The sequence below is a fragment of the Leptosomus discolor genome, chromosome 5 (genome assembly GCF_034619465.1).
Source record: "Leptosomus discolor isolate bLepDis1 chromosome 5, bLepDis1.hap2, whole genome shotgun sequence".
Taxonomy (NCBI): domain Eukaryota; kingdom Metazoa; phylum Chordata; class Aves; order Leptosomiformes; family Leptosomidae; genus Leptosomus; species Leptosomus discolor.
In genome coordinates, this window is record NC_141395.1 from 79,626,844 (window position 1) to 79,638,872 (window position 12,029).

At 44.3% G+C, this 12,029-nt stretch overlaps 1 protein-coding gene across 4 annotated transcripts in view; it reads left to right on the forward strand.

The window, feature by feature from the left end:
- The window catches only part of CYRIB (CYFIP related Rac1 interactor B), a 29,927-nt gene extending 22,024 nt beyond the window's left edge, over nt 1–7,903 (forward strand). For 3 of the 4 annotated variants that reach the window (XM_086466215.1, XM_086466213.1, XM_086466216.1), the window contains 6 exons: nt 36–113; nt 210–326; nt 1,435–1,514; nt 3,252–3,378; nt 4,177–4,247; nt 7,015–7,903. In XM_086466215.1, the coding sequence (XP_086322341.1) occupies nt 36–113; nt 210–326; nt 1,435–1,514; nt 3,252–3,378; nt 4,177–4,247; nt 7,015–7,078 (537 nt within the window). In that variant the 3' untranslated portion in view covers nt 7,079–7,903. Of the gene's footprint in view, nt 1–35; nt 118–209; nt 327–1,434; nt 1,515–3,251; nt 3,379–4,176; nt 4,248–7,014 lie in introns of all 4 variants that reach the window. The other variant, XM_086466214.1, reaches the window with a different exon arrangement.
- Nucleotides 7,904–12,029: the final 4,126 nt, after the last annotated feature.

Here is a 12,029-nt window from a genome sequence, read left to right on the forward strand (position 1 = left end):
TTTGTCACAACTCCTTTGCTTCCATGTCTATATAGATGACAAATCCTGCTATACAGAATGACTTCAGCTACTATAGAAGAACTCTGAGCCGTATGAGGATTAACAATGTCCCAGTAGGTAACCCTTGGATGAGATGAAATGTAATCCTGTATTACCACCTATCTTTCATGTTCAAAACAATTGAATTCTTTTTTCCTTCTATTTTATAGGCAGAGGGAGAAAATGAAGTCAATAATGAGCTGGCAAACAGAATGTCTTTATTTTACGCTGAAGCAACGCCAATGTTGAAAACCTTAAGTGATGCTACAACAAAGTTTGTGTCAGAGGTAAGAGTATAAATTTACGGCTTGGATCGTGTACTTCAAAGCGCTACAGGACCAGTCATAATTTTGGAACACAAAACTCTTCTACCAGGCTTAATCTGGCATCTAGAAATTAAACTTGTATTTTGGAGCCTCAAGGAACACAAAAGTAGCTTTCTGAGACGCTGTAGAGGTTAGGGTGAGTGCAGCTAGGCACCTCGTGGGTGCGTCACAAGAGGTTAATGGGTAGCATGGCAACACTGGTAGCGATAGCTTTCCTCAAGGAGGGAGGGGGGAGCAGTAGTATGTATGTTGCCTGCGTTTTGGTGGTGGTTTAGAGCAAAACTAAAGAAAATTGAAAGGGAAACGGCTTGATTCTCTGTGCTCGACATAGGGAACAGCATTGAAATGTAGCTTCCTTGTCTCCTTTGCAAGACACTGTTGTTTCACTGTGTAAAGTCAAGTATACTTACAGTATCGTGGAACAGGGGAGGAACCTGAACTGGAAAGGTATTGCAGTATTTTTGACACATCCCTATTTATTAACTACATAAATATTAGTGGTAAAATCCAGTCATTACAAGTATTGTGCTTGTCTTCTGATAGCCTGTGGTGATTTTTCTGACGTGCAAAGAACGCACACTGTTTCTTAATAAAAAATAATTGCACATCACATGATTAATACAAAGATACATTTGTCTTTTTAATATTTTCCCTGAGTTCTGCTTTACACTTGAAACGCCTTGAGAAAAGTGGCCCCTTACTTTACATTTGAGATGTTTGTCTGCCAATTTTAAGTCTTACTGTTGCAGCAGATGAATGCATATGGCTATAGAGCAGGTTAAAGGATTCCTTTAAAACTTCCCCAAAGTCGGTAGTGTCAGTGGCGTATTTCTTCAGCTACAACCAAGCAAGCAAAACCCATGTGGTAGCCTTCGCTCGGGAAGTTGCTGATCTGTATTGTAATATTTTTAAAAACCAATGCGAGGCTGTACCTGACTTACTGTAGTTGTGTTGATGTCTTTAATTCCTCCACGTTGCCATGCCAGCAGATCACCGATTTGATTTAGATGTTGTAGTACGATATTTCACAACAATTGAATGTGAAACTGTTCATCCTCTTCTTCTGCAGAATAAAAATTTACCGATAGAGAATACTACAGATTGCTTAAGCACCATGGCTAGTGTGTGCAGGGTCATGCTGGAAACCCCGTGAGTATAAACAGTGCTTGTATATGCAATGCTGGTAAACCATCTCTGTATTGAAGGCCTGACTTGTGATGCATAAGGTGATAGAAATATAATTGGAGTAATTAGGAACGATGGCGTTTTTCTTTTTACCAACTTACGTTGTTTACCTTGCCGTGAAACTAACTTCTCATTTTGCTAGCCATGGAAGGCATGCGGTCTGCTTTTCAGAACATATTAATATTTAAAAATGGAGTGGCTATGAAAGCTAGACAACCTCTTGGCACTCTTTATAAATGGTTTTCTCATGTATAATTCAGGAAAATACACTATTTGAGCAGGATTGCCTAGGGCCTCCTGAAAGAGGGGCTGCGGGCGATGGGTTGGGTGATGCCTCCTTGCAAGTTGGCTCGGCTGGTGGCTGTAACAAAATTACAGCGCTGCTGCCTGGGGAATCGTGAGGGGACTTTTGGGCATGAAGGCAGTCTGTTGTCTCTGCTGCAAATTTGGGAGGCACTGGGAGTATGAACAAAAAGTCAAAACTAAACTTGGGGTTTTGTCTGTTTCCTCTGGGTTCTAAGTAGTTTCCCATTTGTAAAAGTACTGAGACATGAGGTACGTCTTAATTTAAATAAGTTTCTGTCCAGTACATTTGTTTTGGAGCACATTAAGAGCTCCAAACATTTATGTTCTTACCCTTCTTAGGAATGATCTGTCCCATTCAAAAAAAAATAGTTGAGTGTCATTCGTTAAGCTTGGGGTTTTTTTACTTTTTTTTTTTTTTTTTAATTTCCTGCGTTAGAAGTCTGGGTTATGTGTACATTGGGGGGTGGTGGGCAAAAGGATATCACAGAATCATGAGGTTGGAAGAGACCTCTAAGATCATCAAGTCCAACCATTAACCCAACACCACCATGCCCACTTAACCATGTCCCGAAGCGCTACATCCACAGGTCTTTTGAACACCTCCAGGGACGGTGACTCCACCACATCCCTGGGCAGCCTGTTACAGTGCTTGACCACTCTTTCAGTAAAGAAATTTTTCCTGATGTCCAATCTAAACCTCCCCTGGCGCAACTTGAGGCCATTTCCTCTTGTCCTATCACTTGTCACTTGGGAGAAGAGACCAACCCCCGCCTCACTACAGCCTCCTCTCAGGTAGCTGTAGAGAGCCATAAGGCCTCCCCTCAGCCTCCTCTTCTCCAGACTAAACACCCCCAGTTCCCTCAGCCGCTCCTCATCAGACCTGTTCTCCAGACCCCTCACCAGCTCCGTTGCCTTTCTCTGGACACGCTCCAGCCCCTCCATGTCCTTCTGGCAGTGAGGGGCCCAACACTGCCCACAGGATTCGAGGGGCGGCCTCACCAGTGCCCAGTACAGGGGCACGATCCCCTCCCTGCTCCTGCTGGCCACACCCTTTCTGATCCAGGCCAGGATGTTAGTATGTGTTGTTTTGATCTTTTATTTTCTGGGGGGGGGAAAAAAAAAAATACATTCCTGAAATGGTGTAGCAGCAGGGCACTATTTTAGGTTTGAGGATCTCTGTTAATCTCCAGGTAACTCTTTCTAAGCAGTGGTCTGACTCGTAGGAAAAAGGAAAACTCAAAATTTCTGGGGTTGGTGGGTTTTGGGGTTTTTGTTTGTTTTTTCTTTTTTCTCTAAGGATTTATAGTAGGATTTTTCTCTTTAATCTTATTTCTGACGTTACTGGTATGTACTCTTGCGTTTGATAGATAATAATCTGTGTTTTTTAAATTTCAGTGAGTATAGGAGCAGGTTTACAAATGAGGAAACAGTATCCTTCTGTCTGAGGGTAATGGTGGGTGTCATCATACTCTATGACCACGTGCATCCGGTGGGCGCTTTTGCCAAAACTTCAAAAATTGATGTAAGTTTATTGTTACTAAATAATCTTTTGAGTATTTAAATAGTGTGTAGGTTTCTTTTCTGTCCTCCAGGTTCTAGTAGCAGATGTACGCTTCAGATTGGTGAAAAATGGATAGCGGTAGGTGTTAGCAAACCATGTACACAAGTAGTGAGAAATACAAACTAGGCCTTCAGACGCGTAAATGGTCACTCTTAGGTCATGAAAAATCTGTTCTGCTGGAATTCAGGTTGTCTCTCAAATCACTTGTGAACAGTGGTAGTGCTGAAAGATTCAAATCAGAATGACTGGAAATAACAGTGGCATCTGGCTTGTTCCTTGCTGCCTGGTAAACACCTAGGGTCGTCATCCACCAGCCTTCAGGTCTTAACGTTCCGCTGGTTGATAGCGAATGCAGTGCGTGCCGTTGCAGTGTGCTGCTCCCTGGTTGTTCCAGGTGGACTGTTATCCCTTTGTATTAGCTGCAGAGCTCGTCAGTACGTCGCTGGCTGGATATCATCATTCTCAATGGGCTTAGGTTGTTGTTTACAGTTGCTTTTTCTAAGGTCGGTAAAGCAGAGCTTGACACCAAAGTGGCATTGTCTAAAGATATGCAGATTTCTAAGTACCTAAGCCATTCTGTCATAGGAGAGTGTAATACGGAAAGCTTAATCCCTTTCTAATATCCAGAAAGTGTCTTCACACTGCTGCAGTTTTAAATACTTTTTTTTTTATTCTCTCTGACAAACTGAATATGAAACACTTCTGTTAACGTAGAAGGTATTAGCATGAAAAAAACGGTATCATTTCTTTAACTCCTAGATGAAAGGATGCATCAAAGTTCTTAAAGACCAGCCTCCTAACAGTGTAGAAGGCCTTCTAAATGCTCTCAGGTACTCTTACTCTTTTATTTGAAATATTTGTACGTGCATTTTCATAAATTGTCCAGGACATTTCCTTCAGCAGCGAAATATGCAGTGTTACAGGTAAAAGGTGAGTGTGGCTGTGGCAGGCTTCTTTTCCAGTGTGTCTTGAGACCAGCGTGCGTGAAGAAGCGGCTGTGTTCGCAAAGCTCGGCGGTAAACCCGCAGTGGTTCATCCCAAGGTGACTTTTTGTGTCCTTGAACCGCACGCGGGCTAAGAGCGGTTCTGCGGAGGTAAGCGGGACCGAGCAGACGTTGTACCCGAAGTTAAAACCGATGACCAAGTGTGATCTGTCCTGAACGCAAACCAGAAGCTAACTGTGATCACATCTGCTGACTGAACGGCCAAACAAGCAAGCGGGCGGCTGCGGCCCGCGCGCCGAGACTTCTGCCAGCTTGCCACAGAAACGGCTGGATTAGCTTGCACTGGCCACGTCCTTAGCTGTGCGTGGTTTCACCACGGCTTAATGATTTTATTTATTGTTAGCAGAATATAAGAGGACTTTCACGTTGTTCTTTTATGTTTCGCAGATAGCTTCAGGCAGGTAAGGCAGATAGTTTTTTAGTACGTAACTCGAAATTGTTCCTCTTTCACGAAGTATTTATAGTGAGGTAATTAAGGCAAGAGTCTCAGTGTTTTCACTGTAGAATAGATGAGACAAGAAGTTGCCACGTTAATTGGAGAGGCTAAAAATTAATAATTCTGTATTGAAGCCTAAAAGCTGCTAATTTGGGTCATAAAACTGTATCTGTAGTCAGTAACGTGCTCTTCATGTGGGTGTCCGGCGTCACAGCAGTGGCAAGGAATGCCAAGACGCGATAGGCAGTTGAAGGCTTCATTCTTCTCCTTGAAAAAATACCGTAGTGCTTTGGTAAGAGTTAACAGTAACTGGGTGTTGGTCGTGCGCTCCCTTTGAAACGTGGAAGCTTTAGTTTGGCTTGCCTGAAAGCGTGCGGTTGCACTCGGTTAGTCTTACCTGTAGTGAAACTGCTTTAATTTCATTTGCCTTCTGTTTTTGTGTGAAGATGTGGTAAGGAGTGAAATGATGTGCTATTACGATAGCAACCGGTTATAAGTGGTTTCACACTTGGAAAGTTTTTTTGAGATTATTGGCTAAAGAAAAAAAATAGGCTTAATTTCAGCCTTTGTGTGGGTATTCCCGTACCTAAATCATTTTGTTATTTGTCTCTGAACCTTGTGTGAAATGGTGATCAGTCAAAACTCAAGCTTCCAGAGGGAAAAAGTTATATGAGCGTTTATTTTCTGACTAATTTACTGTGATTCCAGCTGCGAATGAGCGCTGATCTTTACAGGTACCCCACTTTTCCCATCGTGGTTTTGACACTGTGAAGGAAAGTGTAGTTCAGGTTCCCACTAGTTCAGGTTCTCACTCCGTTGTGCGTTGTTTGGTGGTGGTGAGTGTAAATTCAGCCTGGGCTGCCGCGATGACCTTTCGCCCCACCAGCCCATTTCATGCATACGTACTTTAACAGTCCTGGTTTCGTACATTTGATTACTCCTCTGGATGTTAGGATATTGAAATCCTTTTTAAATCACATTTGGAATTGTTAGGAAAGAGATGCAGAGATGAGCTGCTCTGTGGGTGTGATGAAAGCAGGCTCAAGATGATGCCATGAGAAATTAAGTACAAATCTAAGTCTCTGATTCTGGAGGAGTGTTAGAAGTTCTCATCTTTTCTCAAGAGACAGATAATGTGTCTTAAAAGCAAATGGGAGGTGGTAGGGATTTTGGAGGGAGATCAGCTGTTTATAATTGGAAATTCATGTCAGTATTGTAGTCGTGCTCAGCTTTCTCACGTGGGCAGAGTACCCAGTGCAGTGACATTTCAGGATTTTAGAAAACCTTAGGCCTCTTCTTTGTGGAAAGTAGAGATTACCAAAAAGTGCTGAAATCGATATTGGTCTTAATTTCCAAAACAAAAAGAGGTTGTACGTTCTTAAAGTGAACAACTAAAATATGACTGCAGTTGTGGATAACAATGGAAGTGCTAATTGAACGTGTTACAATTAAATTCCAGAATAAGTTTTTACTTGGGTTTAGGTTACAGTTAGGGAAGGAAGATCAGGGAAATTAATACTACTGAGAAGCCAACATTGAGGCTATCCAGTACTTGTTATTTTAGAGTAGGAGATGACTGTGTTTTTTGTAGTGATTTAAAAATGCGCTGATGTCCTAGAGCATTTTGAAGGGGGAAGGGGCTGGAATGAACACGTGTGTCTGCTCCTCAGTTTAGCCCCGCAGTTACTTAACTAAACAGGCCATTTGGCTGAAAAGCCAATGAATTCCATTCCCATTGAGGGATCTTAGAAGGGTTTGGTCAGTGGAAATTTAGAAGGGAAGCTTCTGAAGCTATGTTTGTTTGAAGATGTTTCCTACGGGCAGACACCTCAGTCTCACTGATAATTATCACAAGTGGTAACAGGAGTTTGCTGTGAAGTGGCCTATGAGCACGAAAGCCGACATCCAGCTGAGGCTTGTATTTCACTGCCCTTGGTGCAAGGCTGTTGGGTTACAGATCTGGCTGATAATAGCATTTTCCGACCAGAATGTCCGATCTGTGTACGCGCTAACTGGGGAGCGGGTGGTGATCCGTGGCTGAGGGGTTTACTCCGATACAGTCGGGTTGAGCCATTAGCCGAGAAATGACGTCTTTGTTAAGGCAAAGTAAAATAGCATCTATGCTCTTCTCAACTTGATTTTTGTTTCTGTGTTTAGGTACACAACAAAGCATTTGAATGATGAGACTACCTCCAAGCAAATTAAATCCATGTTGCAATAACAGTTACCTGGAATTCGCACCTGCTGTAGACAGTATTCTGCAATGACTGAGATGCACAGATTTTTTTTTTTTTAGTGATTGCAACTACTATCTCGTTCATTCTTGCTTTTTATTTTCTCTCTTCCTGTTTACCCTTTTTTTTTTTTTTTTAATCACTTTCTTGTTCTTGAGTAAGCTCAGACTTCTTTTCTGTGCCAAATCAATGAAAATTACCAATTCTGGAAAGTATTTCCACTTTTCAGAATAGCCATCCTAAGTGGCAGCTAATTATGCGTTGCATTTGGATTTCTCTGTACTGGGGAAAGATTTGTGACTTGAACTAAATATTTTTAAACTTGTGGTTTTTTTTTTTTCTTTTTTTGAAAAACTAATATTTAATATTGCTTCTTCTGCATGGCAAGACTGCCTACTTCTGCTATTTAAAAATCCCTTGATGACTTCATTTTCTATTGCAGCTTATTTTCATGTGCAACCATGAGGAAACTAAAAGCAGATTTGTTTAAATTAACTGTGTTTGTACAAAATGGTACCCAACACAAAGGTTTTTTTAAATGAGTAAAAACTGTTTTGTTTAAAAGTTACGTTTGCATTTTGACTCATTTTTGTAAGGATGTATGTTGTATGTTTAACCTTTAATAACTAACGTTAAACTGTGGTGTGTGCGTAGCAAAATTACGTATGCATGTTCCTGTCAAATGATTGGCTGTGGGTAAGATAATAAAATCAGCTTTCATTTTTCTAAGTGTGGTTTGATTTACCGGTATTTTGAGTGAGATGTCTTCGTGCTCTTTGGATTTTTACAAGAAAATAAATTTATAAATTTTATATAGTGAAAACTCTGCTGTTTCATTACCAGTAACCACTAGTCTAACCTCCTGCTTCAAGCCTGGCGTGTTTCAGGGTTCTTACTCTCCGCTCCGCGCTACTTCCCTGTCCCCAGAAATATTACTCGTACAGGGTCTGGCGGGACGGGAGGGGGAGAAGTTTGTCCAACCCATATAAATCCTGGTGGATGTTGCTGAAGAACCTGCAACCAGTGGTGACGTCTCAGTGCAGACATCAGGAATGACGTTGCAGATTAGGCTGCCAGCGTGGCTCTTTCTGTGCCGGCAGTGAGGAGGTGAACTTCCCCCTCTCTATGTACCAGTGTGTACTCTTGTGGACATAGATATTTGGAGCTGTGTCAAATCTGAGTGATCTTAGCGTACTAAACAACGCTTTCTGTTTGGCTCGCATTTTATTGCAACAAGGGTGAGGCTTTTCTAGGTTGGTGAAGAAAATAAAGCTTTTTTTTTCTTTTTTTTTTGGAGGCAGGATTGAAAGGGAAAGCAAGAATTGAGAATTACTAGAAAGAACATCTCTGGGAAATGGCACGCTTTGCACCGGTGGGCAAACATTGGTGCACCTCGTGTGTGTGGTGCTGTTGTGACTACGCCTGAAACAAGTTCTTAAGCGTTTTGGGAAAGCTCTGAAACCTGCAGGCAGGTGTGAACACCCTCAGCTGCATTTGCTGGACAAATAATGTTTTGTACATTTACATGGCGCGCCAGCTCCAAATACAGCACGGCAGCGTGACCGTGCTGGATTTCTTGTGGACGCCGCTTCTGCACCGTCAGGAGAGATGCTCCTTTTTACTTCTTGTTTTTTGCAAATAAGAGATCTGCAAAATTTTAAATTGTGACATTGGAGGAAGGGTTCGAAGGAGGTCTAAGTGTGTATTGCTGGTACCCATACGTTTCCTCTGTTAGGCAGGGTAACACGTTTTTAATTTCCAGCCAAAGATGCTCTAGCAGAGCTCCCTTCTGCAGGGAAAGCAACCCATGTGCTGTGCTGGCTGCAGGAATAAAATACTCTTGCTTTGACCTGATGCTGCTCTCTAGGCCTTTTTGGCAGCATCACGGTTGAATCCAGCTGAGGAAGGACAAAACTTGATTTGTTTGGGGTTTTTTAGAAGGAAAAAAATCTTTCCCTGAATTGTATGAATGTCACAAACTATCCAACCCACCGTTCTGCATGGATCTGAAAAATAAAATAATTAATCTTAGCCTTGTTATGTGAATACAGTTACGAAGTAATAATCACAGGGGGGCAAATCGTACTCCTCTCCAGTGTTGTTTTTTGGAAGTACAGCTTTCTAAAGGAAACTTAATTTACAGAGAATAGGTTTATAAGCACAACCTGGGTCTTTGACAGTTTTTATTTCCGATCTCGTTGGAAACCCCTTGAAATGGTCAGTCTAGCCTGGGTGCTGTTATGGGAGAACTAACCCTGAAGTGGGTTGTTTCTTTGTCTTGCCTCAATGGCTACTGACTGAAACAACACAGAATTGCTTCAGTCGACTCCCTTGGACAGCTCTTCCTTGCTGCTGCCCTGCCAATATCTTTGCTTTTAAACATCGTTGTTCTTGTGGCCTGAGAATAATTGGAACTTCCCTTTTTTTTCCCCTCCGGCGTTTGTGTCCTGCAGTTTTTCTGTGTACGCAGCTGGGAAAGGAGATTAGAGCTGGCACGCCTTGGAGTTGGCTGGCCCGCAGCTCCACCAGCTTCCCTCGGCGGCGCCTTTCCGAGAGAAGGAAACAGGCCTTCCAGTGCGTCGGGCATCAGCTGTTTGCATTTTTCAACTGGAACCGCCGTGTCTTTGCCGCTCAAGCTTTGGTCCTTGTTCCCTGCAAAACCACTCTTTAATCTTCTCCCTCTCTTTGTTTTAGTTCTTCTTTTACCTGTGGTAGTGGACAGGGGAGTCGCTGGCAGGCTTAGCGCTCAGTATTTGCCACTAAACAGCTTTTATGTAAGTTTTGGGGGAAAATAGCTCGCTTTGGGTGGCGCTGCCCTGGCGTAGGTCATAGCCTAGAGTCTTGGGGTACAGGGCTGGGTGGCACTTGATGGTTTAAATAAATGCCGTGCTCCAATTAGCCGTCCTCCCTCTGCTGGGAGCTGGTGTGACCACCCCGTAGCTGTCGGGGGGGGGGAGGCCCTCTCCTTGTGATGCCGTGTCTCGGAGTGTAACCACTCTGGCTTGCTTATGGGCCTCAGGTTCTGGACGCAGGTGGGTCTCTGGGGGAATTGGGTCCACAGTGGCTCGTGTGATGTGTGTCACCGTTCAGAGGCAGGAAAGCGGCTGCGTAGCTTCGCTCTTGGTCGCAGGGCTAATGGCTCGTGGGGTGGCACACACGCTGGAATTTTTTTTCTGCAGGTCTTTAGTAGCAGCCTGCTTGTATGGTACTAATTTGGTTCTTAAAATTCCACCTAAAAAGTGCACGAATTATGGAAACGTTTCTCCTAAAAAGAAGTATCCTTTCCGGTCTGTACCTTTTGCTTATCAACCACATCAGGATTTCACTTTGCCAGCAATGCTGCTCCTTTCCTAGTAGCTGTATTGCGGCTGGAGCAGAGCTGGAGAGGGAGATCCTGAGGTGGCTTGTTGCAGGGGGACTTGGAGCGTTCCCAGGCAAACACCTCATTCGGGATGCACCATCCTCCGGCTGCTCTCTCCTGGCTCGCAAAGCCACTGGCAGCAAGTCTTCTGCAGCGGGGGTGTGGTGACTGCAGGCTCTTGCTTCGCTAGAAGGAAGCTTGTTCTCCTTTCCTTCAGGTTTTCTAAAGGTAGCGTTGATTTTCTGTCCAGGGAAAGACTTAGGCCTCTGAAATAAATGTAGCTAATTAACCAGGAGTTTATGCAGTCACCGTGTTAGTTGTGGCATTTCCGAAGCGCGTCCTTGGAAACTCACTGCGGTGTTTGCTGGGCGCTGCAGGCGCGTGTGCCAACGAGTCCTGCTTGAGGCAGGAGGCATCCTTAAGGCTGTCTTTCCTGGCTGTGGTGAGGGGATTACTTTTTCAGAATTTTGAGAAATGCCCCTTTGCGAAGCGGCCTCTCTCATTAAAATAGAGAACCAGCCCTGAATTACCAGGCTCTGTGTTCTTGTTCTTTCTGTTGGTCTTTCTGCTGGCCTAAGCGAAGTTTTCTCACTCCTTTTCCCAAGTCTGGTGTAATGTCTGCTGGCTGATCCACAGTAGCAGCTCTGCACCCGGGGACAGTGGAGCAAGGACTAAAGCAATCCCAGTGTAAAGTTCGTGCTAGCAATTTTCATGTGAATTTTGCGATTAATTGCTATCCCATGAGATACTTCAAAACTAGATGACTGCATCCAGCTCTGTGCCCTGGAGCTGGGGCAGTGCTCTGATTCCCCCCCCTCCCCTGCTTCGGTGCTAATGATCCTTTCTGCCTGGTGTCGCCCTCCTGTTCTGTTACCGTGATGCTACAAGGGTGCCTGGACAGGCTCGTCACTTCTGTCGAAGTTACAACACGAGAAGGGCTGTATCTGGAGAGCAAATCTAGCCGGGTGTAACCTGACTGTGTCTCTTGGCTCTGAGCAATGTTCCGGTCCCTTTTTGTCGTAGCTGTAGTAGCGTGAAGGGTGTTTGTGGAGCTGGGTGGGGCAGAGGAGAAGTCACCTAGTTACTGCGGGGATGTTACAAGACCTGGGCAAGCGGTAGAATAAAGCTTTCCAAGTGCTGTAATTATTTCACCGGCAAAGGTGTGAGTGCCCGGTAGGCTGGTCGCCAGTTACATGGACTTGGTGGGTTACTGAGGTTACCCTTGTGTGCGGATGGTCTTGGAGCTCCCAGGGCCACGCTTACCTGTAGCCTTCCCTCGGCTGCTCTGCTCCGGCACGTCTGCGTTTCCCAGCCACAGCTTCGCACAAGACCCTGCGTTTTCCTTTTGAAAAGCGTTCGTCTGGTACATACGGAAACGCGCTGGCGCTGCTTGTTGTCTTGCGTGTGCTGCGGTGATTAGGAATGGCTGAAGACACGTTCTAGGACGGATCCTGGGAGCTCAAGTTTGTGCGACAGGAGTCGGACAAATTCAGGTGTGTTTGTTTTCTCCCCCGTAGCAGTCTGCTGTGAACTACAGCGGTCTGCTACCCCCTGCAGGCCTCTGCCCTGGGGACCTA